At 52.3% G+C, this 24,630-nt stretch overlaps 1 protein-coding gene across 1 annotated transcript in view; it reads right to left on the reverse strand.

Moving 5' to 3' along the window:
* LOC139788191 (fibrillin-2-like) overlaps positions 1–24,630 on the reverse strand; it is a 104,751-nt gene that overhangs the window by 23,937 nt on the left and 56,184 nt on the right. Inside the window, exons 9-28 of the mRNA XM_071727859.1 lie at positions 23,877–24,002; positions 18,472–18,624; positions 17,693–17,890; positions 17,042–17,185; positions 15,453–15,572; positions 13,668–13,793; positions 13,392–13,514; positions 12,424–12,699; positions 11,784–11,837; positions 10,196–10,321; positions 9,374–9,499; positions 8,453–8,572; positions 7,477–7,614; positions 7,340–7,390; positions 6,571–6,696; positions 5,843–6,070; positions 5,597–5,722; positions 5,068–5,196; positions 651–776; positions 227–352 (exon numbers count right to left, since the gene is read on the reverse strand). Coding sequence (XP_071583960.1) covers positions 227–352; positions 651–776; positions 5,068–5,196; positions 5,597–5,722; positions 5,843–6,070; positions 6,571–6,696; positions 7,340–7,390; positions 7,477–7,614; positions 8,453–8,572; positions 9,374–9,499; positions 10,196–10,321; positions 11,784–11,837; positions 12,424–12,699; positions 13,392–13,514; positions 13,668–13,793; positions 15,453–15,572; positions 17,042–17,185; positions 17,693–17,890; positions 18,472–18,624; positions 23,877–24,002 — 2,742 coding nt within the window. The remainder of the gene's footprint in view (positions 1–226; positions 353–650; positions 777–5,067; positions 5,197–5,596; positions 5,723–5,842; positions 6,071–6,570; positions 6,697–7,339; positions 7,391–7,476; positions 7,615–8,452; positions 8,573–9,373; positions 9,500–10,195; positions 10,322–11,783; positions 11,838–12,423; positions 12,700–13,391; positions 13,515–13,667; positions 13,794–15,452; positions 15,573–17,041; positions 17,186–17,692; positions 17,891–18,471; positions 18,625–23,876; positions 24,003–24,630) is intronic.

Here is a 24,630-nt window from a genome sequence, read left to right on the forward strand (position 1 = left end):
TTGTGGAATCCATTAGGCTGGGAAAGACCTTTAAGATCCTCAAGCCCAACCACCAACCCAACTAAACCATGTCCTGAAGTGCTCCATCCACACGGTTTTTGAACCCCTCCAGGGATGGTCACTCCACCCTCTTGGCCAGGAGGTCCCCCTTTGCCTTACCCTCACACAGCAGAAGTAAGAGGGTTCTGGATGCACACTGGGGGCTTGGCAAGGAGGAGCTACTCACCCACACAGCCCTGCCTGTCCAGAGTGGGCTGGAAGCCCGGGTCACAGGCACACTGGTAGGTACCGATGACGTTGACGCAGCGGCCGTTGCGACACAGGTTGTCACTGAGGGAACACTCGTTGATATCTGTGGTGGGAAGAGGAGTGTGAGCAGCCAGCCATGGCAACACCACCTTCAGCATCACCCCGATACCTCCCACCTCCTGCCATCTCCAAAGGGAATTGGTCATTGCCCCCTTGGGTCAGGCTTCAGGGAACATCAGGGAGAACAACAGACACCATAAAGGCAACGAAAGCCGGGGAGTGGCCTTGGTCCCTCCTTGCACCCACATGTTGGACTGGGAGGAGAGATTCAGAAGCCTCATGAGACCCAAGTCCCCCTGTATCATTAGCCATGGTCATGCTGTAGCTTTCCACCATCTCACCTATGCAGGTGTTCCCTTCAGAAGTCAGCTCATGGCCAGGGGGACAGATGCATTCAAAGCTGCCATCAGTGTTCATGCAGATCCCACCTCGGCACAGCAGAGGGTCCCGTTCACACTCATTGATATCTGAAAAGGGTGACATGAAATGGGATGGATGGATTGCCCCCTTCAGCTGGGTTTTGCAAATAATGGGGTGGGGGGGTGCCATGCACTGCAGTCCCCCCACCAGTGATCTAACCCAAACCAGAAGGAGGTCACAAAATTAAAGGAGCAGCAAATCCAGGGCTTGGAGAAGACCAGTGGGCTTGTGCTTGAAGTATCTACTTTGGGACATGGAAAATCTCACAGCAGGAGGAAAGAAGTGCTGAGCTTTGTGCAGATTATCTAGGCTAGAAAAAGAATTCCTAGATCCCATCCAACCCATCTTAGCACATTTTGCACAAATCCTAGCAGCAGACAGTTGCTCAGGAAATGTGTAGCTGGTTTGGTAGAACACTAAACGAAAGACTTGCTTGGTAACAGCCCCTGGAGCAGCTCCAGAATCCCACTTGGGGCTAGGAAATAGTCTGTGCATTTCTGCAAAAATCATCTCTGGACAAAGGGGTTGCATCTCCTAAGACCTGGAGAAATTCCTGAAATAGATAAAACTGCTGGCAGAGAGCTGTGATCCAGCCAAAGATGGAACGAGGCTGCTGGCATTAAAAATAATACTTAAAAAAAAAAAAGCAAAACAAACAAACACCCCAAACAAAACAACAACAAAACAACACCTGATAGGGAGGTTGATAAATGCCAGACTAAAATTCCAAACAAGGGAAACTACTGGAATGATGCACTGGGGATGGTTGGAACCTGAAGCCAACAGAAGAAGGAGATGAAGCACTGTGATTATTCAGTATTGATCACAGAGATTACCCAGGAAAGAGTCTTGGTGCTACCTGTGGTGTTTCACAGCCCAGCTCACAGTCTTTTGGAAGGGCAAGTGCTGGATGAATCAGCTCTCCTGACTCTGGAAACTGGAATCTTAGAACGAGGTTCTCTGGTTTGGTCCCAGAATAGATTCAAAAGATTTTGCATTCTTGCATGCTCCTAAAATTGACTCAAGATGTCCTGCCCTGACAGGAAGAGAGCAGAAAAAGGGGAAACCTCCCTGGAACTGCTCAGAGGATTCATCTGCCCACAGCTGGGCTCTGAGAAATGTGCAGTCAGAATTCAAAGCCATTTTGTGTAACAGAAATGAACTGAGAAAACTCAAAAAATGCCCCCAAGCACCCCCTGGGGAACAGAGTTATTTAAAGAACACATTTGCTTCTCATAGGTTTATTTTTCTGCTTGTAATTAAGACTGAAATCCTTCATACCACTCGAATAAAACACTTTGTTGAGATTTTCAGCTTATCTACAGCTGAAGTGGACTGGACTCCATCTGACCCTGGTGTGCTGGGTCCCTGTCAAACAGTCCCAAAGGACTCACACCTCTGGTTCTCCATGGTGGGAGATGGTTTCTAATGAACTGCAGGACCAGTGCTGATGCTGGTTATTGCCAGGGGCTGGCAAGACTTTCCCCCTCCTGAGCCTGAAGCCAAATTCTTTTGCCAAACACAGGTGGGAAGAAGTTAATCCTTGCCCTTGGGCAATGCTGTAGAGTCACAACACCCTTTGGGGTGAAATGACTCAGTCCCCTGTCACCTAGGAAGAAGGGTGAGGTGGAATTGTGCAGATGATATTGAGCATTAAATAAAGAAAGAAAAATCAAACCATCCTTATAGAAAGATCTCAGAGATCTCATTACTGAAAGAAGTTGGCAGGCCAGCAGTGGGGACAGCTCAGGATCCTGGAGAAGGAAGAGGAGAAGCAAGATGATCATTGTAAAGCTGTGGTAACCCACACTACAAATTGCACAGAAAAGGCAGAAACCCAGTGGCAGGGCAGGGATTTATTTTAAAGAACCCAAGGAATCAAATATGAAAAAGAATTAAAGGGCGTTGAATCCTGCCCCAGACTGATGTGGTTTAAAAGATCAAGCCAAAAGCAGAAAGAGCAGAAAATTAAGGCTAGGTCAGTCAGAGAAGTTAAGTCTGGCTAGACAGAGGAACATGGTATGCCAGGAATTAGAGGACAGCAACAATCTGGCTAACTTGCTGGAGACAAACTGAGGCACTGAGGTCATTAATGGGATTTTTTGTTTTTTTTTTTTAAGCTACAAACAAGAATTACTAAATTGAAAACAGATGACAGTTTGACAGAATAAAAACAAGCACTGGCCAGATGGGAGGAGCTGTAAAGAATTATCTGAAGCTAAAAGATGGGTAAATGAGAAGGTGAAAGGGAGCTCGTGCAATAGTAACTGGATGAACTTCTCATGAAGGATTTGATCTGTGCAAATGTTTGGGGAACTGATCTGGGGCCTGATTAATGGTTGAAGCTGGTATGAAACTGCTGAAGCTGAAGCTGCAGATCCCAAAGAAAGGTGCAGAACCAGCAACAGTTGCTTAGATACCACATTGAAGTGAGACCAGGTTGAGAGGCATTTTAGAGGAGACTCCGTGGGAAGCAGCCCAAGAAAAACTGGATGGATCAGCAAGACTAAGGGCTAGAAAAGACACAAACCATCAAGTGGTGAACAAGGTCCATCTCCATGTCCTCATGGCAATGGAGGCATTTGATTTAATGTCACATGGCTGTAGGATGTGCAATGACAGGAGGAGGCCAAGCAGGACTATAAAGACCAAAGCTTAATATTTCTTCTAATATAGGGGTGGAAATCATAGGTGTACCTGATCTCAGCAGTGATCTAATGATGATAGAACTGACAGCTACTCACAAAGAACATAAATTATCTAGACAAGGCACTAAGCTACACAGAAGTAGATTAAAATGATGGATGTGGCACAGGAGGCATCACATAAGGGAGGTAGATGAACCAAGAAGCCAACTGTGGTGGCACAAATTGGGTGCCACACAAAGAGAGCTGTAAGCTGGGAAACATTCTGCAGTGGTGTTTGAAAAGAAATGGTTCAATGTGAGGGTTGAACATCTGATATTAATGAATGTCTGGAGAGGGGGCAAGGTTTGGAGTGTGGCTCTGTCAATAACCAGTGGCAGAAGAAGTACAACACAAGGCTGAAAAGTAGGGGAGGAGATGTCACACAAAGGACACAGCCAGGTGTGTCTGAACTGGAGCTCAGAGCCATGGAGTTCAAGCTGCTGGACTGGCAGAGCTCCCCTCAGCACTAGCCAGTCCTCAGGAGAAAGGTTGCCATCTCCTTGTGCAGCAGGAATGAATATCCCAGGCATGGCTCCTGTCCCAGCTCAGGGGCAATGTCAGGCCCAGGTTCCAGCTGCTGAAACAAGAGGAGAGATTTAGTGGCCAAGGTTTAGGGCAAGAGAAGGTCCCCAGGGAAGGATGAGTACAAAATGAAGAAGAATGAATGTTGTACAAGATGAAGAAGGGAACAACAGCTCAGTTTTACGTAAAACAAGGAAGGTAACATTGAAGTGGGACTGCAGGGAGCTGTCTCTGCAGGCAGGAAACAGATGGGAAGGAATTCCAGAAGCTGGCTGGTGGCCCCATGGGCTCCCTGAGCTGAGGGAATGGTGGCAAGGAGAAGGACCAACAATGTCCCTTCTGTGCCACAGAAGGGCACTATACCTGGCACTATACCCAGATGCCTCCCTGGTTTATCCTGGGCTGCCAGGCTCCTTCCCCAGCTCTTGGGGCACCAGCAACCTCTGCCCTCTGGTCCAGAAGGTTCTCAGAAATTGAGCTCCCAGCTTGGCCCCCCACAACTGGCAGCACTTCAGGGGCTGTGTTGGCTCTGGGGGATGCAGAGCCCTGGGACACTGCTGGTAAAGACACCACGGAGCAGCTGCTGGGCTGTCACCAAGGGGCTGTGGGGCTGTCACTGGGGAGCTGCTGGCCCATGTAAGGCACAGCACCCATGCAGAGCCTACAGCTCTGTCTCTTTGCCCTCCTTCTCAGGAGAGGTCTAGGGCTCAAGCCAAGCCTTGCTGGGGACAGGGTCTCTCTCTTTATGACCTCCAGCTTGAAGAGCCTGTGCAGTGTCTGACTTCACCTTTACACCCTAAATTCACCTTGCATCTGCTTTGCTGTCCCCCAGGGTTATGCCTATGATGCTCTCAGCTATATCCTCAGCATTCCTCTCTCTCCATCAGCCCAGCTCTGCCTTTGCTATCAAAGCAAAAGGCAGAAGACTCAGGGGAGAGCAGAGGGACTTGCCCAATTCCCCTGGAGGGCAATCAAGAGATCTGGTTTGATACCAGGGAACAGCCAGCTGGAGATACACACACACACACACACACACACAGCAGCTTGGCACAGAGCCCTCTGTGACACCAGCACCTTCCTCCCCCTGACACAGTGAGGATGCTGGCCTACCCTTGGGAGAGGTCCTCACCCATGCAGTTCTTCATCATCATGAAGCCACTCTCATAGCCCTCGAAGCACTCGCACTCGAAGCTGCCCGGGGTGTTGACACAGGTGCCGTGGCCACACAGGTCCGGGGAGATGCGGCACTCGTCGATGTCTGTGGGGACGGAGAGCAGGGGGTGGTGGCAGGACAGGTGACAGCATCACTCCAGCTGGCACTGGGCTGCCTGTCCTGTACCACCAATTCAGCGCACTGGGACCGACAAGTCTGACCCAGCAGACAAGGACCTCCTCTTGATAAAGGGAGAGACAGCCACCGAGGTGCTGCAGGACTGATCCTTCATCCCACGAGCCTTCTGCTCATGGTCCTGCCCTTGGTTTTTCAACATGTCCCTAAGAAAATTGCCATGACTCCTCTGGGTGCCACCATCATGGCAGGCAGTCCACAAGGCAGGGGAGGCAGCAAGATCATAAAATGAATCATAAAATGTTAGGTTAGAAGGGACCTCAAGGATCATCTGGGCAGGAGTGGTCCGAGGGGGTTACTCTTCCCTTACCTGTGCAGTTCCTTTCTTCAGCATCCAAAGCAAAGCCATTGCCACAGAGACACCTGAAGCTGCCAATGGTGTTTCGACAGGTCCCATGAGTGCAGAGGCCAGAGAAGACCTTACATTCATTCACATCTGTGGGTAGCAGAGCAGAGTTTCAGGCAGGGGATGTCTGCCCTGAACCTGCGGGTCCCAAGGCAGGCAGCGGATTCCTGAGCAGAGCCCACGATCAGCAGCTTCTCTCTTTCTCCTCACCTTTGTAGAAGGGCCTTCCTGAAAGCACATCTCCTCGGTTGGCAAAGCCAGGTCCCCTGGGGCAGATGGCCTTGTACTCACTGGAGCCAACCTTGGGACATTCTTCACAGTCGATGCCCCAGGCTGAGCCCACGGAGCAGCAGCACATGTCGATCCGGTACTTCCCTGGCAGGGGCTCCGTGCACTCATCTTCATCCCACTTCATGTAGCACTGCTCCACACGCACGTCTGGGGAGAGAGGAGAGCTCAGCCCCTGGCACCAGGGCTGCAACCAGAGAGCAGCATTTTCTGGGATGCAGTTAGGAAGGTTTCTAGGACAGCTTTGGCTGGAGGATCCTCCAAACAGTGCTAAAGTATGGGCCAGCTGGAAGAGGGCACCTTGTCTGGGATGCTATGACAGCATGGACATGGCCAGGCTGTGACTGCTGGCAACAGGACCAGAGAATGACCAGGGTGTAGTCATGCAGATGGGCAGAGGTTTGTTATTATATGCCCAGAATGCAGTCTCAAGTTGGTTTAGGGCTGCTGGGTTGTTAGGGTATCTGTTTGTCTGCTCCTCAAGTCCACCCAAGGAGAAGAAATCCACCAAGGGCTGGCCCTGGGAACTTGAAGCTGAGGTGAGGCTGGTGGATTTGGCACCAGGAGCCATCCTTCAGTTCCCAGATCGCTGCACACAGTGGTGGGACCTCTGCAGAGAGGGCTGAGCAGGGTGTGTGAGGTGTCCTTACCCACACACGTCCTGGCAGTGCCATCCAGGGTCAGCCCCTCCGGACACTCGCAGCGGAAGGAGCCAGCGGTGTTCAGGCAGCGGCCATTGGGGCAGACGCCGGGGAAGACCTCGCACTCATTCACATCTGGTGGCCCAAAAAAATAGAGACAAGCATGAGAGTGGCCCATGGCCAAGCCCATTGTGGTCCTGAAGGGCTCTTCCAGGACCACCAGACTCAAACTGGCAACTTGTCACAATGAAAAAATCACACACAACACACAGAGCCGTGTGTCCCAGAAGGTCCTTGCAGACAAGCTGTTGATGTCCAGGCTGGACAAGCAGACAGTGGGGGAGGTTAAAAATGAGCTGCCCCCTGGGAAGAATCAACTAAAATATGCACCCGAATATGCTAGAGGTCACCCAGCTGGAAAGCAAGGTGGCAGGAAAGGGCCTGGGTCCTGGTGGACACCAAGCTGGAGTTGAGACAGCAAAAAGTGGCCTTGATGCAAAGGGTAAGGATACCCTGGGCTGCATGAGGAGGAGCGTGGCCAGCAGGTGGAGGGAGATGATCCTTCTCCTCCATTCAACACTAGTGAGGCCACAGCTGGAATGCTGGGTCCAGTTCTGGACTCCTCAGTGGGAGAGAGAGGTGGTCATACTGGAGAGAGTCCAACAAAGGGTCAGAAAGTGCAGGTCTCCCACCAGTCTCTGTGGTGCAACAAATAAGCAACGCCCAGAACCCCAAGAAAAAAAAGAAAAAAGTCTTCTGGGTCCTGTAGCACTTTTACCTTCACAGGTGACACCCTTCATCCTGGCGTATCCCCGGGGACAGGCGGTGTCTGCAAGAAGCCAGAGGAAGGTTAGCAAAAAGAAAAAGGGCAGCTTCCTCCTGTCTCCCTGGGGGCTGTGCCCAGCAGAACCTCACCAATCTCACAGCGCTCGCAGGGGCTGCCCCACGCTGCCCCCAGGGTGGCACAGCACTCTGACTTCAGGGTGGCCCCGTTGATGTTCACCTCACAACGTCCATCCTGGATGTTCAGCCAGCAGGTCCCCTTCATGCTGTCTGCAGGGACAAAGGCAAGGGGGGGAGTGAAGAGCTGCTCCTTGGCTGAGGTTCTCATCTTCAGGGCAGCAGGAAAAGAACCTGAGAGAAGCCCCCCCTAAGCTTCAGTGTCACTGGTGGCATTTTATCTTTTAGGTCGGGGGGCCGAGGACTTTGGGGCAAGGACACAAGCCGTGCTGGCCCTCAGAGTTCTGTCCTGCTTTTCAACAGCATTTCCACGACACAACTGCTGGAGGTCACACAGGCATAAAAGAGCCTGGTGCCTGGTGGACACCAAGTCCACCAAGTCACTTCTGTGTCCTACCCTATAGTAGTACCTGGAAGGGCCAGAACAGCTGATCCTTGAGGTCCCTTCCTAGGATTCTTTTCCTAGCCCCTGCCTGCTCCTCTTTTGGGTACAAAGAGTCCTTTCCAGTAAGTTTTATGAGGACCTAACCCTCTAGGAATGGGAAGAGAGCACCTTCTCACTTTGATGAGAAGGGATCTACTTCAGCTTGATGTTACTTTCATCTCATCATGCTCCAAACCCATCTGGGGAGGGAGAACCCACCACACCCTGCTGCCCTAGGACCCCATCTCTGTGGTTTGTCTTGCTGCAGGACAGTTGGGGATTTCTGTGTCAGCCACACCCAGAGCACTGCCTGAGCTCTTCGGGCTCCCTGGATGCACAAGAGAGATGCTGATGGTTACCAACAACTAAGGAAACACCAGGTGAGAGTCAGGGGTCTCAAAAGGTCCCCATCCCAAAGGCAGGAGCATGGGACTTGCTTCAGATGAACAACAAGGGGTGATGATGGGTGTCAATGTCAGAGCTGCCTGTAGAAGGCCACATCCTTACCGACACAGATGGTGCCACTGGGGTCCAGTTTGCTGCCTGGGGAGCACTCACAAGCAAAGGAACCAGCATTGTTCCTGCAGACCCCGTTCACACAAGGGTTGGAGGTGCATTCATTGATATCTGTGGGACAAAAGGGACTGTCACTGCAGCCAGGGCCACAGCACCCAGTTCTCTGGGCTAGAGGCTGGGGGGGAGGTGAGAAGCAAAGAAGGTGAAGAAAAGAGTTTTCCAGCTTTTCAGAGGATCCCCAGTCCAGGCTGTAGAATTCCTACATGTCCAACTTCCATATCAGCAGCTCAAAGGGGACTGGCAGGGACAGACCAGGAGCTGCTGCAGGACTGAGGGGATGAGGGATGGAGGGTGGTGGGAGCAGCTACAGGGGGATGATGGACTCACTAGCCCAGGGCTGCTCCTGGCTAAGGTGGGAGCAGCCACAGTGCTGAATTTGGCCTTTGGGTACCTGTCTGGACCAGAGGTGAAGCTATGTAGAATTCACCATCTTTCACCTTTCCAGAAAATCAGGTTTTTTTTTTTCTTGAAACAGACACATATGTGCAAAGTACAGTTCTCAAATGCTTGAGGACTTTGTGGTCAGGAAACAATTTTCCCTCCTCCAAACTATAAGCTTCCAGTCAAATCCCCAAAACTTGTAATTCTGGTCGGATTTAGCTAAAAGTTGGAAGGCCTGGAGGAAAACATTGGGGTTTTCAGTCCCTGCAAAGCCCAGATGTTCTGGGTTTGGATGTCCACTAGTGTGGACCCCTGTGAAAAAAGTAAAACCAACAAAACCTGAAGCCACAAACCCTAAGCCTGGACCTGCTCCAGTTCAAACCACAGTGGTCAAAAGGGAACGGAAGACTTTGAGCTCCCTTGGGGGCAGGACCTGAAGCCAAGAGGATGTTCTGTGTGGAGTAAGGTTACCTTCACAGGTATCTGTCTCCGTCCTGAAGACAAAGCCCTTGGGGCAGGTGCAGGTGTAGCTGCCAGGGGTGTTGCGGCACAGCCCGTTGTCACACAGCAGGCGATTGACAGTGCACTCATCAACGTCTGTGGGCAGAGAGATGAGGTGTCTGAGCTCCACCATCCACCCCCACCCCTCTGCCAGCCCTGCAGAGCTCTGCCAGCCACACAGAGCTCTGCCAGCCTTAGAGCCACAGAAATGCCATCCTGTATTCAGAGCAATAGAATCCCACAATCCCAGACTGGTTTGGGTAGGAGGGGACTTTCAGACCATCCCATTCCACCCTCTGCCATGGTCAGGGACACCTCCCACCAGCCCAGGGTGCTCCAAGCCCCATCCAACCTGGGGCCTTCAACACTGCCAGGGATGGGGCAGCCACAGGTCTCTGGGCAACCTGTTCCAATGTGTACCCTCCTGTACCTGTACCCTCCTGTACCTGTACCTCCTGTACCTGTACCCTCAAATTAAAGAATTTCTCCCTAATGTCCAACCTGATGTTCAAACTCCCCTCTGCCAGTTTGAAGCCATCACCCCTTGTCCCACCACTCCAGACCCTTGTCAAAAAAAACCCCAAAAAACAACAGAGACAGAGTGTTCAATCACACTTGTGTGATTCCTTACACAGCACCTCGTGCTCTTCCACATTGTGGGGACAGTCCCTGAGGGCATCAGCTGCAAGGTCACCTCAGGGTGGTGGTCTGCATCACACAGCAGGTCTGTGCCACCCTCTCCCCCCACCACTGAGCTCCTGGCACCCTGAGCTGGGGCTGCCCTGTACCCACCCACGCAGTTCTTGCCCGTGGGATCTGACTCGTAGCCCAGGTTGCAGATGCAGCGGTAGCTCCCACGCAGGTTCTCACACATCCCATTGGGGCAGATGTCTGGGTTGAGGGCACACTCATTGATATCTGCACAGAAAAGGAAGGCAAATTAGATGGACCACAGCAAGCACAAATCCAGAAAACTCCAAACTCCCATCCCGAACTTTGCATTGCTCCCGGGTGTCAGCTGGGGCACCTCGGAGCGTGCACTCTGCCTGGCTCCTGACCCTGGAGAACGTGTGGTGGTGATGGGGGGACAGGAACAGAGGGGAGTGTCACATTTGGGTGAGGCCAGGGCGTGGGACAGAGGCTCAAGTCCTGCAGGATGTCAAAAACCTCAGCTTCAGAGACTTGTAAAGTGCCTTGGAGAAACCTGCCTCAAAGCCAGAGATGTTTGGATGGTTCTGCAGGGATGTGCAGTAAGCACCACAGTGGCTGGGCTCAGGTCTGTAGGACAGCTGGCAGCTTGGGCCTCTCTGCCATCACCCACCTCCTGCCAGCTCCCATCAGCAGCACCAAGTGCCCAGTGGATGTGGAGAGGAACCCAGGTGGCATCTCTTCCCTGTACCAGCATCATCTCCCAGCCTTTTACAACCAAAGCTCTGGTGCCGAGGCAAAGAGATTTGACCCTGGTGAGAAGCAGCCTTCCCCTAGAACAGTGGAGCTTTGGGTTTGGCCAGCAGTGTCCTCGTAGGGCCAAAGTGCCAGGTGGCAAGTAGCCCAGAGCAGGGCTGGCCTTTGTCTCCGTGCCATTGGAGTTCAGTTACATCCCCAGGGAAACTCAGCCCTGGAGGGGGGATGCATGTCTGACATCAGCTTCTTGCTCGAAAGCATCTTATCTTTAGCCTGAGCCTGACTTCAGCCAAGACCTGGTGCCCTGGAAGGAAGCCCAAGAAGCCACCAGGGTTTTGCCTCTGGCTCATTCCCACTTGGAAAGTTCTGCAAGGCTGCAGGTCTCTGGCTCTTTCCTGCTGGTCTCAGCGCTGCCCCAAACTTTAGAGCAACCTTGGCACCACCAGGTGTGTGTCACCTCCCTCCCCCTGGGAGACCCTGAACCCTCTTCTCCTGGACTAAGGAGCTGGAGGACAGAGGAAAAAAGCAAGAAACTGCAACTGAAGCTTTTCATTCCCAACCAAGCAGGGAGCAAAGCCAAATTCCGTGCGTGCACCCCCAAGAGTGCGGTTCCCCTAGGAACCAATCACTTGATTCAACACGTGGTGCTCAGGGAGGCTTGCTCAACCTTCACTCGTGGTGCTTTAGGGGGGAGAAAAGACACTCAGCATCCCCTGTGCTGGTGTCCAGGCTCCCATCCCACCCCCAGACAGGTGCTAACACAGATGGAGGTTCCTGCAGGCTCTTCCGCCCACCCCGGCGCCGTGAGTTCTCACGTCCAGGGTGAACCAGGAGCTGCTGCCTCTGCAGCACCCCCTCCACAACACCCACGCTCCCCTGGGCACACAGATGCACATAAACACCCTTAAAAAGCTGAAATAAGTTGCTGGGAGTGACACTGGATATGCCTGGAACTGGGGAGGCAGGGTGGCCATACCTCTGCCATCAGCTGTTATTCCGATGCCGCTGCTGCAGAGAGCCTGGAATTCAGCTGTGGGGAGAGGACAACAGAGCTGTTAGTTTTTCTAGATGGTTCCTGCACGGTGACATTAAGCCTGAGGAATGGTGGGTTTATTGTTGGCATGTTTAAATGTCATCTGTGGGCTTCCAAGCACTGTCTGCTTGCACTTATGAAATGGGTATTTTAAAGCAGTTAGTACAGCACCACGAGAAGCCCTGCACTGAGAGCAGCAGCAAATCTGTGGATCCAACCTAAATTTGTTGACATCAAGGCATACCTCTCCCCCTGGCTGTGGCCTTCCCATCTCACTGCCAAGCTCCCTACACCACCCCAGGGACCTATAAAGACCCAGAACATCTCTAAACCTTCCTGGCTTTTGGCAAACTCATGATGGAAGAGGAACTTTGGGTGTTAGGAAGAATTTCTTCACTGAAAGGGTTATCAGGCATTGGAACAGTCTGAACAGGGCAGTGGCGGAGTCACCAAGGGATTTAGGAGTTGTGTAGACATAGTACTTGTTAATATGGTTTAGTTAAGGACTAACATTGTTAGGTTGGACTCAATGACCTCGAAGGTCACTTCCCACCAGGGTCACTCCGTGCTCCCCCGAACTCACCGGAGTTTTTCGCCGGGCAGGGTTGGCAGGGCTCTCCGAATCCGTGGTCTGGGTTAGCACAGCAACACTCAGACTTGGTGACTGCTCCCGGGAAGGGACGAGCACAAGTTCCCTTCTTGATGCCCCCGTAGCAGGTGCTGCGCATGTGGGTGTCCACGCAGACGCGTCCGTCCACCCCGATGGCCAAACCCCCCAGGCACTCGCAGCGGAAGGAGCCCTCGGTGTTGATGCACCACCCGTTCATGCAGATCCCTGGTGTCTCACACTCATCCACGTCTGAAAGAAGGAAGAACCAAGTGGCTGACACCCCCCCACAGGCAGCAGGACCCACAGTCTAAGGGGATTTGGGATGTTTTTTTGTTTGGGATGACTTGGGGGCTTGTGAGGAGAAGCAGAGGTTTGGAGCATCACAGCCCCTGTGGGCTCTGCTGGCTGCTCCTGATGGATCAAGAAGGAAGAGGGATCTGGGCTTCTTCAGTCTGCTGAAAGTCAGCACCTTCTCAGAGTAGCAGGGGCTGGTCTCTACTCTCTTAATGAGACAGTGACCCAGAGGCTTTGTCCTATCTCACAGCAGCATTTGGAAGAAATGCCGTGTTCTCCTGCTCCTCTTCCTCCCACCTCGGCTCTGCCTTCACACCCTGACCTTCCTGGCACACAACACGGAGTGGAACGTGCTGTAGAGGCTGGAGAAGCTGTGGAGATGACTGCTGCCAGCTCACATTGGCCATGCAGAACTTCACAGCCCTTCCTAACCTCCTTCAGAAAGAGGATTTCAGCTCCAATTTGTCCTGAAGTAGTGGAGATGGAAGAAAACTTTCCCTTGTGCCCATTCTGCTGTGTGGGGGTAATTCCCAGTGGCAGAGCAGGAGATGCCTGGCAGCTCCCCTTGGCCTCAGACACATCCCAAGTCCCCAGGAATGAGGGGAGCAGGCTGGGAAGAGGGCAGAGAACAATAAGGACCAACGCACCGACACAGTACCGCCCGTTGGGAGCCAGCACAAAACCAGGTTTGCAGATACATTTGAAGCTGCCATCCTCATTGATGCACATCCCATTGAGGCACATGTTGGTGGTGGCACATTCATCATGATCTGGGCAGGAGATCCAGAAAACATGAGCTGGAGCAAGACTTTCCTGGGGTAATCACCTCGGGAGGATGCAGCCTGAGCTCGAACCCAGCCTGAGCTCAGCCCCAGCCTGAGCTCAGCCCCAGCCTCCCCATGGCAGGTCAGGAGGGAACTCACCAACACAGTTCTTGCCATCAGGGGTGATTTCAAAGCCAGCATTGCAGATGCACTGGAAGCTGCCATCAGTGTTGACACAGCGGCCGTTCCTGCACATCACCCCGTTCATGATGCACTCGTCGATATCTGGTGGGGAAAGAAGCACAAAAAAAATAGAAGTAGGTGTAGGGAGAAGATGTTCCAGCTCCTCTGCTCTGTGAGGAAACCAGGCAAGGGCTCTCAGACACCAGAGTGTGCTCTGCTCCGGGATCAGGCTCTTCACCTCTGTACGAATGAGGATGGGAAAGATGTGGAGAAAGCTTTCTGGAAGCAGCACAACATTTGTCAGGTTATAGCTGTGGGATCTCAGCCCCTTCATGATGTCTTTGTCAACCTCAGGGCCCCCCCTTTGCAACTCAAACTATCCTCGGGATGGTCACAGTAGACACCAAAAGCCCTCAGAGCACCAGTCGCAGGCTCAGGTTTGCCCACAGGGATGTGATCCAGAGACTCAGCAAACTGAATATTCCAGGAGAGAAGTTGGGGTACAGCACAGCTGAAGTGGGGCAGCAGAAGAGGTGCTGTGTTGCACATCAGAAACATGATGTCCATTTGCTCTGGGGGACAGAATGCCTCTGGGTTGAGCCAAAAGGAGAAAAGAAGGGGATTATTTCAGGTAAGGGGGTTCTTACTGACCCTTTATCCAGAGCTGAGCAAGACAAGATGAGCATTTTATGAGCAAATTACAGAAAAACAAGGGTCTGGCCCCAGCAGCAGTGGACAATCCATTTTGTAGATTTTTCCAAACATGGAGAAGTTAACTTGAAAGAAGCCTGGCAGAAAAGGGTCTGAATCACAAGTGAAATGGGATGGCCCAGCACAGAAGGAAATGTCCTTTGGGATTCTATCAACAGCATGAGCCACATTTAAGTGACACAGGACAGTTTCTTGTCCTGACAGCTAGAGAGGTCCCAGCTGAAAAATGACATCCAATTTGGCACCACACATGAGAATAGATTAAGGAAAAATGGAGGAAGTTGAGAAGATAAAACCAAGGACAATGAGAAGCTTAGAGACATTATCAATTAAGAGATCTAGGGACTTGAATTTGTTTAGTCTACCAGGGAGGTGACAGGGGGGTGACAAGTTGCAGCTTCCCAACATGTAAAAAACATTGTAAAGGAAACAGCAAAGACCCATTTTTCACAGCCAGAAAGAGAAGCACATGGAGAATTCAGCTTAAAAGATTTAGTTTGGAAATGAGGAAAGCATTTCACATTGTCAGGCAGCTGGGGAGTTCTTTGGAAACCCCTTCAGCAGAAGGCACTCTACAGCAGAATTAAAAAAATCAAAGGTTGGGAGCTGTCTCCTTCCCTTCTTGTGCACATGGGACTTTTCTTCCCATTGTTCTTCAGCAGCAGTCCCTCACCCACATCTCTCTGCAAATGCTGACAGAAGGACTTTGCTAGAAATCCTCTCTACCTTGATGGCAACACCCCTCAAAATCCTGTATGTGGTTAAAACAAACATCTTTAAACAGTCTTCTGCACTTGGAAAGGACTCCAGAACTTCCTTGATTGCCACTGGCCAAGTTCAAGATAGAAAAAGGTAGAGGGAACTTCTAGACAGATTTCAGACCACTGCTGAGTGAATTTGTTGTGAAATCCCATCCCTGCCCTGGGTGGGAGGTTATTTGGTGCTGGGGACTCCTCACTTGGTTTCCCCTTTATAACCAGCTCCCTGGTCGCCCTCTTGCCACTCTTCCAGCACTCTGTCCTCCCAGTTGGAGACCCAGCAAACACTCACCAATGCAGGCCTGCTTTGTGGGGGTGCTCTGGAAGCCTTCATGGCACTTGCAGTGGTAGGAGCCAGGGGTGTTGACACAGTCACCGTGCACACAGGGGCTGCTGGAGCACTCGTCCACATCTGCAAGGAGAAAAGCCTCAGCCCACAAAGCATTATGATACAAGTAAATTATTCTACTCAGGCAACTCAAGTGGCCTCCTGGGAGCTGCTGCACCCATCCTTTCAAATCCAGCATTGTCCTGACAGCACGGCCAAGGTCCCTCTGGATGCCATCTCCTCCCTCAAGTGGATCAACTCCACCACCCAGCTTGGCATCACCATTGGGTGCACCCAATCCCACAACCTATGTCATTGATGAAGATACCAAAGAGAACTGGTTCCAGTATGGACCCTTGAGGGACACCCCTCGTTACTGGTTTCCACTTGGACATTGACCAGAACTCATTAGACACAGGCATCCAGCCAGTCCCTTCAGTGGAGAGGCAGGAATGCTGTGAGGAACTGTAAGAAAAGCCTTTCAGAAGTCCACAGGGATAACATCCAGAGCTCTTCCCCTCCTCACTGATGAGGTCACTCTGTCAGCAAAGGCCACCAGATGCATCTGGAACAACCTATCCTTGGTGAAGCCACGTTGGCTGCCTCTGATCACCTCCATTTTTCACATGTTTTGAGATATCTTCCCTTCTGAACAGCTTATATCCAGCAACTTCCAGTTGTGTCATTTGTCCCACCACATCTCAATGTGGCTTTCCAGCTTCACAGAAGCTTCCAGCATCTCCTGTTTGTCACCCATGCTACAGCCCATTGGTCCAGGGGCCCTTCAGCCTGTATTCCTGGCTGAGCTGCCTCTGGAGCTCCTCTTATAACTCAGCTACTTGCTTGATGAGGTCTTCTAGATGGACAGAATTCCAGCTGGGACATCCACCACTGCCTTCAGCTGCCCAAGGGACTTCCAGGTGCTGGATCTCCATGCAACCTAAAGTCTGGGCAGTTATTTCAGCCCTGGGAGGTCTCCTTGGGTGGAGATGTCAGCACATGAAGGCTGTTGTTTGGAGATGCAGTGGGTGGACACCATTTTCTGTCAGCAGGACACAACCTCGTTACAGTTCTCAAAAAAAAAAAAAAAATTAAAAAAAATAGACCACTTCCTCCTAAAACTGGTGATTTGTTTGAAAGATGGAAACTGATTCTAATTCCTTGGGGACCTCAAGCTTCTAAGTAGGAGTTTGCTTGTGTGAACATCAGGGCTACACCTGTGGGCTGAGCAGGGCCAGCAGCAGCCCTACCCCTGGCAGAGAGCCCTGCCCTGCCCACGGGGCTGTTCTGTGGCAATTCCCACGGTGTGAAGTGGCCACCTCTAACCCCCCGGCGATATTGTGGCTGTCAGAGGTGTCCCTGGTGTTCCTCAGGGACAGACATATCTTTTCCATCACCTTGCTTTGCTGCCTGACCCAAGGCGGATCTCCAGCTCCTTGCGGGGAGCTCTGCCAGGGATGGAGCTTTGGGGACAGCAGCTTGAGGTGTTTTCAGGAGGAGGTTGGGGCAGAGCTGGAGCTGCCTCATGAGCACACCCAGCAGGAAGCACTCACCAATGCACTCCCCACGCACGTCCTGCTTGTAGCCCATGTTGCACTCGCAGCGGTAGCTGGAGGGGGTGGGGATGCAGCGCCCGTTCAGGCAGAGGTTGGTGAAGTGTTTGCAGATGTCGATGGTCTGGTTCAGGGTGGCAGTTCCTGGAAGGCACAGAGACAGGAGGATCCCAGCTCCCTGGCCAGACAGGCAGGCACGCAGACAGATAGACAGGCAGACAGACAGGCAGACAGACAGACAGGCAGATAGGGAAGAAGGCACACAGGCAGACAGGCAGGCAGACAGACAAGCAGAAAGGCAGACAGGCAGACAGACAGGCAGACAGATGGACAGGCAGACAGGCAGACAGGCAGACAGACGGACAGGCAGGCAGACAGGCAGATAGGGAAGAAGGCACACAGGCAGACAGGCAGGCAGACAGACAAGCAGAAAGGCAGACAGGCAGGCAAACAGACAGGCAGACAGGCAGGCAGACAGACAAGCAGAAAGGCAGACAGGCAGACAGATAGGCAGACAGACAGACAGGCAGACAGGCAGACAGACAGGCGGACAGGCAGGCAGACAGGCAGACAGACAGACATGCTGCCTGTGCTCAGAGCCAGGCTTCCAAATTGGGTCAGCAAGAGTAAGAAAGTAATTGTGATTATTACCAATGCTTGAACTTCCTGGGCCCATTCCAGGCAGCCCTGGGATCCCTCCTTGTCCATTTGCCCCATTTGGTCCAATGCCTCCAGGCCCATTGAGTCCCGGCCCGACACCATTGGGCCCGAATCCAGGAATTCCTGGAAAGCTCCCAGGGAACCCTGGCACGACTGGGAGTCCTTCAATGCAGAGCCTGCGGTACTCATCTGAAACAAACCAGCTGCCTCAGGGCTTCTCCAGGAGTGCCCGAATCCCCCTCCTGCCTCTGCCAGAGGAGACCAGAGGGATGGGGAAGGACAGAAGAGAGGGTGGGCAGTGATGGGAAGGGGGCAGATGGGTGAGGAGGGGTTGAACACCCTCCATCCTGGAGCAGATGATGGGACACAGCTCGCCAGGGTGTTTGGCAACAGCCTCTCAGGGTGCCCGGGGCAGTGGCACTGTGGGGTTCCCTCGTGTAGGGGAGGACAGGACACCAGAGGGTGCCAGACAGAGCTGGTGAGGGAAGAAGAGAGGCAGAGAGATAGATCTATGGGCTCCTCAAAGCCTCCTGCTCCTGGGCTCAGCCTTGTTTGGCCCTTGTTTGATTATTGTGGGAGCCAAAGAGCTGAAGGAGCAGGAGGAAATTCTTGCCTTGGCTGAACTCATCTGGCTCAACTTCAGATGAGACCCAGGCTGGAGAGCCAACATCCCTGGGTGACCTTCCTCTTGAGGAGCATCCAGGGCAAGCCTGGGCTCTCACTGGGGCAATCAGAACCAGGGTGTTGCAGACCTTTTGTGTTGCACTCACCAGAGCCCCGCACAGGACACATCTCTGGGGTCTGAGCCATGGCCCAGCAGCGCCCCGAGTCACAGCAACATTGCATCTTGGTGTATTGCCCAGGGAGGTCCCCAGCACAGCGACCCCCAATCAGGGCAGAGAAACAGGTCCCAATCCTCTGGTCTGCAGGAGAAGGAAACACATCCACAACGTGTTATCACCGTGCTCGCTCAGCTCCTGACCACCCCTTCCCAACAGTCCAATATCCCAATGTGCCATCTCCATGGGTCCCAATTTCCAGTTGTCCAATGGCCCAATTTCACCTCTTGTTCTAACTTCAGGAGGTTCTCCAGCACCTCAAAGAATCCCAGACTAGTATGGGTTGGAAGGTACCTTCAAGATCATCTCACCCCAACTCCCCTGCCAAGGGCAGGGAATCCATCTGCAGCACAAGGCTCTCATGCCAGCCCTCATACCCCCATATCAGACCTCATGGTCCCATTCAGGCTCCTGAAGCTGCCTGACAGGGACCCAGAAGCATCAGATTCTCCACTGGGAGCTGGATGGGAAGGACCCAGCAGATTCTGGCTGATTTCACAGAGCAGAAGACATTTTCTCACCTCCTCAAAGAAATGGGATCACATTTGTGAGCAAGGGGCTGCCCACCAGTGCCAATATCCCAGTACAGCAGTACAGAACTGGGCCAGGTGGAGTGGCAGTGTCTTCTCCCCTCTTGGGCTCCTGGACCCCACATCATTAAAATTCAATAAGGTCAAGTGTCAGGTCCTGCATTTTGGTCACATGAAGCCCAGGAAATGCTACAGGCTTGGAGAAGAGTGGCTGGAAAGGACCTTGGTGTATTGATGGATGGTCAGCTGGGTAGGAGCCAGCAATGTGCTCAGGTGGCTAAGAAGGCCACTGGCATCCAGGCTTGTATCAGAAACTGTGTGACCAGCAGGAGCTGACCCTGTCCTGACCCTGTCCTGACACTGGGGAGGCCCCACTGAGCACTGTGTTCAGTTTGGGACAGCTCAATACAAAAATGACACTGGGGTGTTGGAGCAAGTCCAAAGAAAGGCAACAAAACTAGGGAAGGAATTGGAGAACAACCCTTCTGAGGAGCAACTGAGGGGGTTTGGGCTGTTTTGTGTGGGGAAAAGGAAGCTGAGGGGAGACCTTATCCCTCTTTACATACAGCTGGAAGGAGGGTGTAGTGAGAGTGGGGTTGGTCTCTTGTCACTGGTGACAGACAGGACAAGGGGAATGGCTTTAAGTTGTGTCAGGGAAGATTTAGGTTGGACATCAGGAGAAACTTTTTTTCCAGAAAGGGTTGTTAAGCACTGGAACAGACTCCCCAGGGAGGTGGCTGAGTCTCCATCCTTAAATGTATTTAAAAATCCCCTGGATGTGGTGCCTGGGGACATGGTTTAGTGGTGGGTCATTGGGAATAGAGTAATAGGGTTAGGACAAGGCTGAACTCAATGATCTTGAAGGGCTTTTCCAACCTATGATTCAATTCCATCCTGCATTTTCCTCAAACTTCTGCCACTAAAAACACCTCCCTGTGATAACAACAACCCAGAGCTGCCTGCTGCTATTTTAAGGGTTCCCAGACAGTGAGGGGGCATTTCCCAGCCACTTCTGCTCCAGGCTGAAGCCTTGGCTGCAACACTTCTTCCCCTTGGTCTCTCTCACTGCAGGACCAGGGTGATCAGTCATCCCCTACACCCCCTTGGTCAGGCTGCAGATCCAGCTCCAACCCTTCCAGTGTCCACCAGTGATCCCTGATGCTCTGCTAAGCAAGGACCTTGCCACAGCCACCACTGTCCACTGGGGTCCTGCTTATCTTAGCCAAGGTCCTGCCTCTCTTTCCCCAAACTGGTCTCATGACAGATGTCCCATGAAGGAGCAGTGGTCCCAGTGGTCCCAGTGGTCCCAGTGGTCCCAGCATCTCTCACTAAATGGATGGAGCTGTTCCCAGTCCCACATCCCTCCAGCCTGATCACTCCCATTCCCAGAGGATGCCTGTCTCAGGTTCGTTCCCACAGCCTGGACCCAGCTGGGAGCAGAACAAGCCCTGGATGGTGGGCAAAGTCCAGGAGCCTGGCCAAAGCCACAGACACCAAGCCTGGCACCAGTGTTTGGTGTGTGTGGCTTCTGGACGAGGCCCAGGAGACTGAGGGTCCTTCAGATGTCCAGCAGGCTCCATCTGGCACTAAATCCTCTAGGAAAACCTGGAACCTTGCACTCATCCATCTCTTGTCCTTGTTTTTCAAGTAGATTAACGAGGAGGAAAGTCTGGTCTGATTTGTCAGCTGTGCCTCTGGACTGACATTAGCCAGCAGGCTGACACTTCCCTGAAATAAATTGAAATTAATTGCATGGAACTGTTTGATCTGCAGGCTGTGGTTACAGTTCTGCTCTTATCACAGCTCTGTGACTTGCAGAGGACAGGGACCCCATTTAATGCCAGGGTGAGTAAACCAGCAGGTCTGTTCTCAGAGACAGCCTCCTACCCTCCTCCTCCTACCCAGTTCAGCACAAACTGTTCCCTTTTGGGAAACTTTCTCCACCAAAAAGACAGACAGACAGACAGACTGGAGAAAGACAGACAGACTGGAGCAAGACAGACAGACTGGAGAAGGGCAACTTGAGGGAAGGGAGTGAAAGCAACACTGGATCAGCTCCTAATCTGAAAGAAGGGAAGCCCAAGCCACGTGTGGGTGTTTGGGTCATCCCGAGCCCTTGATCTCTGGCAGATGGGAAGAGTGGCCACATCTTTGCAGGTTTCAGAAGCTGCTGGGGTTTAGAAAAGGGTCACATTCCCACAGCACATCCCCAGGTTGCTGTTACACAGCACAGGCATGGAGCCCACACCTATTCCAGAAAGAATCCTAGAATCATTTGGTTTGGAAAAGCCCTTGGAGATCAAGCCAATGACTCTGAAGGAGAGCAGGGTGGTGGGAATATTTGGAAAAATTTCACCTCAACCCCTCAGCTAAGAGAGGGCTGAGCTTAAATGAACTTCTAGATTCAAAAAGGCTGTTTTGGAATAAACCCTTGGGGTGTTGGAGGGGACAGATCCCACCCAGCTCCTTCTGGTCTTTGATCCTAAAAGGTGTGACAGAGGTGGCAATTAATGGGCAACTTAGGAGCCTCCTGCCCCATAGACAGACCTGAGCTGCCAGGTTTGAGGAGGCAGGGAGGTCACCGAAGTTGTGTAAGGAAGGGAATGGTCCATTTCTTACTCAGCTGGACAAAGGTTTATTTAAAAAAAAGAGAATTTCATTCTCATGAGAATCTATCAGGTTCCCAAACAAGGTGACTCATACATTACACCTGACAGCATTTTTCTTTCTGCAACTAGAACATGATTAATTTTTGCTCCAGGTCCTGTGGATAGAAAAGAAGTTGTTGGGTTTTTTTCTTCTTGTTATTAATATTTAGGACAGAACAGGAAGCTGTCCCTGAGCCTTTCCATAGCACTAACAATGATCTGATAACAAGGAGCTTTTCTGTCACAGCTCCTCTCTCCAACCCTTCACATCTTCACCTTTCCAAAAGGCAATTGAACTTTCTGATCTGAGAAACAAACCCCAGGATTCATCCTGACTAAAGCAAGTGCCCATGCTGAGAGCAAGTAAACAGAATTTATCACATGAACTGTTGTCTGTTACAAAGAGAAATGGACCATCAAATATTTACAAGGCTTGGAAGGGAATTTTGCTCTGTTCAACATGCAGGATTCCCTCCAGGCTCTGCAGGCTGGGGGCAGGACAGCTGGTCAGGCTGGGACCCAATCCAGTCCTGGAAAACTTTGACATCCACAGATCTGGAGCCAGACTGGGTCAGGATTCGACCCAGTCTGTCCTACTGGGTCAGGTAGGGCAGAGCCAGCCCCCACCAGCCCCCAGCCCTGAGTCCTGTGGGCATGGGGACCATGGGAGTGGGGTTTCCACGTGGTGCTAGAAATGGGATCCTGGGGGAGCTGCAAGGTCCTGTGCAAGAATTTCCAGCCTTGCAAGCTCAGCTGGGGAGCAGCAGAGGTGTCTGGGCTGTGCTTGTGGAACACCTCTTCATCCCCACTGCCTATGGAGGGGATCCAGGCCACCAGCTCTCTGCAATGCAACTCCTGAAAGGTTGGGTTTAATGAGATGAAACCAAGTGAGTGCACAGCCTGAGTGATGATTAGCTCGGGGCTGTAAGGGTTTATGAGCCATCACCTGTGATCTGAGCAGGAAAGAGGAGGAGATGAGAAAAGTCCCTGTTTATTTGCACTGGTTATGCAAACGCTCAGATAAACCTCTCCCCTCCTTCACCTCTGCAAAGCAGATGAAGGTGCAGATGGGGATGTTCCCCACCCCTGGGTCCCTCTTTGCTCCAGGAAGCTCTGCAAACCTTCCCTTGGATTTAGACACTCCCCAAGCACCCCTGGGCCTGCAGCTGGGGGCTGGGGAATGCTCTCTCCCTGGCTCACACCTAATGCAGAAGAGGGGCAATGTCTGGGATTCTCCTGCTGCTGGTGCAGTTGTGTGGGTAGGGGCACAAGGAGCCTTCCTCAGACACCTTCCACCCCAGCCCTCCTCCTGGTGTCCTCAGCAACCCATTGTCAAACTTCAAGCACTGAGACACAAAATTAAAGAAAGCATCCAAGTCCTGGAGCTGGAGGAAGCCCTGGTTTGCAACAACATCAAAACGTGTGTCCACGAGGGACCCTGTCAGCCAAGGACAGGACATTGTTGGGGCATTTTCCAGCTCCTGCAGGAACAAAGTCTCCAATGTCACCAGATAGGGATTTGCAAATCCCCAAGTCTGGGTGTTTCAGAGCATGATCCCTCCCTGTCTCTGTGGTCCTGAGACCACTGAAACCAGAGAAAGTAAGGGGCTGGAAGGGACCTTGAAAGCTCATGGAGTCCAACCACCCCCTGCCAGAGCAGGGTCACCTCCAGCAATCACACAGACCACATCCAGGTGGGGTTTGAATGTCAGCAGAGAAGGAGACTCCACAACCTCCCTGGGCAGCCTGGGCCAGGGCTTTGTCACCCTCACAGTGGAAGGTGAGAACTGAATCTTTCAGGTTGGAAAAGACCAATGGGAGCATGGAATCCAACCATCACCCCTACTCTGCAAAGTCCTCCCCTAAACCACCTCCCCCAGCCCAACATCTAAATGACCCTTGAACGCATCCAGGTGACTCAACCACCTCCCTGGGCAGCCCATGACCACTCCTTCTATGAAAATTTTTTTCCTAATATCCACTCTAAACCCACCCTGCTGCAGCTTGAAGCCCTTCATTCCCTCTTGTTCTATCACCGATTCTCTCTGAGAGGAGCCCAGCACCCACCTCTCCAACAACATCTTTTCAGGGAGACCCAGGGAGCCAGGAGGTCTCCTCTCCCTCAAACTAAACAGTCCCAACCCCTCAGATTCCTTACCAATGCAGCGGGCTCCATCAGGGCTGGTGATGAAGCCCCGGGGACAGGTACAGACGTAGCTGCCAGCTGTGTTGGTGCAGTCACCACCGTCACACACCCCGGAGATGGCGCCGCACTCGTCCACGTCTGGAAGGGAACAAACCAACAGTGAGCACCTTGCCCCTGCAAACCTTTTTTTCCTTTCCTAGAGGTGGCATGGAGCCAGGAGGAGAGGTGGGATCAGAGTTGGTGTTATGGGTTCTCCTGGTGCTCGGCTTCCTAGAGGTGGTGGAGCCATATGGAAAATGAGGCTTCACGGAGTCCTCTGCCCACCCGGAGAGGGTGCAAGGGTCTGGAGTGACAGGGCAAGGGACAATGGCTTTAAACTGGAGGAGATTTAGACTGGATGTTAGGAAAAAGTTCTTTACCAGAAGGGTGGTGGAAAAATGGAACAGGTTGCCCAGGGAGGTGGCTGAAGCCTCATCCCTGGAGATGTTCAAGGTGAGGCTTGATGAGGCTCTGAGAAACCTGATCCAGGTGAGGGGGTCCCTGCTTCCTGCTGGGGAGTTGGAGAGATTGCCTTTAGAGGTCCCTCTCAATCCAAATTATTCTATGATTCTATGATCTCTACTGACAGTGTAGGTCTTTGGGTAGGCTGACTGAAAATTTTGAGCTCCCTGGAGTAGAAAGGAAACTTCAGGATAGAAACTTGTGTGGAGGTACATGGCTGGCTGGACAGGTCCCTCTCTGTGACTTGGAGGCCACTCTGAAAGCA

This window comes from Heliangelus exortis, chromosome 28, assembly GCF_036169615.1.
Source record: "Heliangelus exortis chromosome 28, bHelExo1.hap1, whole genome shotgun sequence".
In the NCBI taxonomy this organism is placed as follows: domain Eukaryota; kingdom Metazoa; phylum Chordata; class Aves; order Apodiformes; family Trochilidae; genus Heliangelus; species Heliangelus exortis.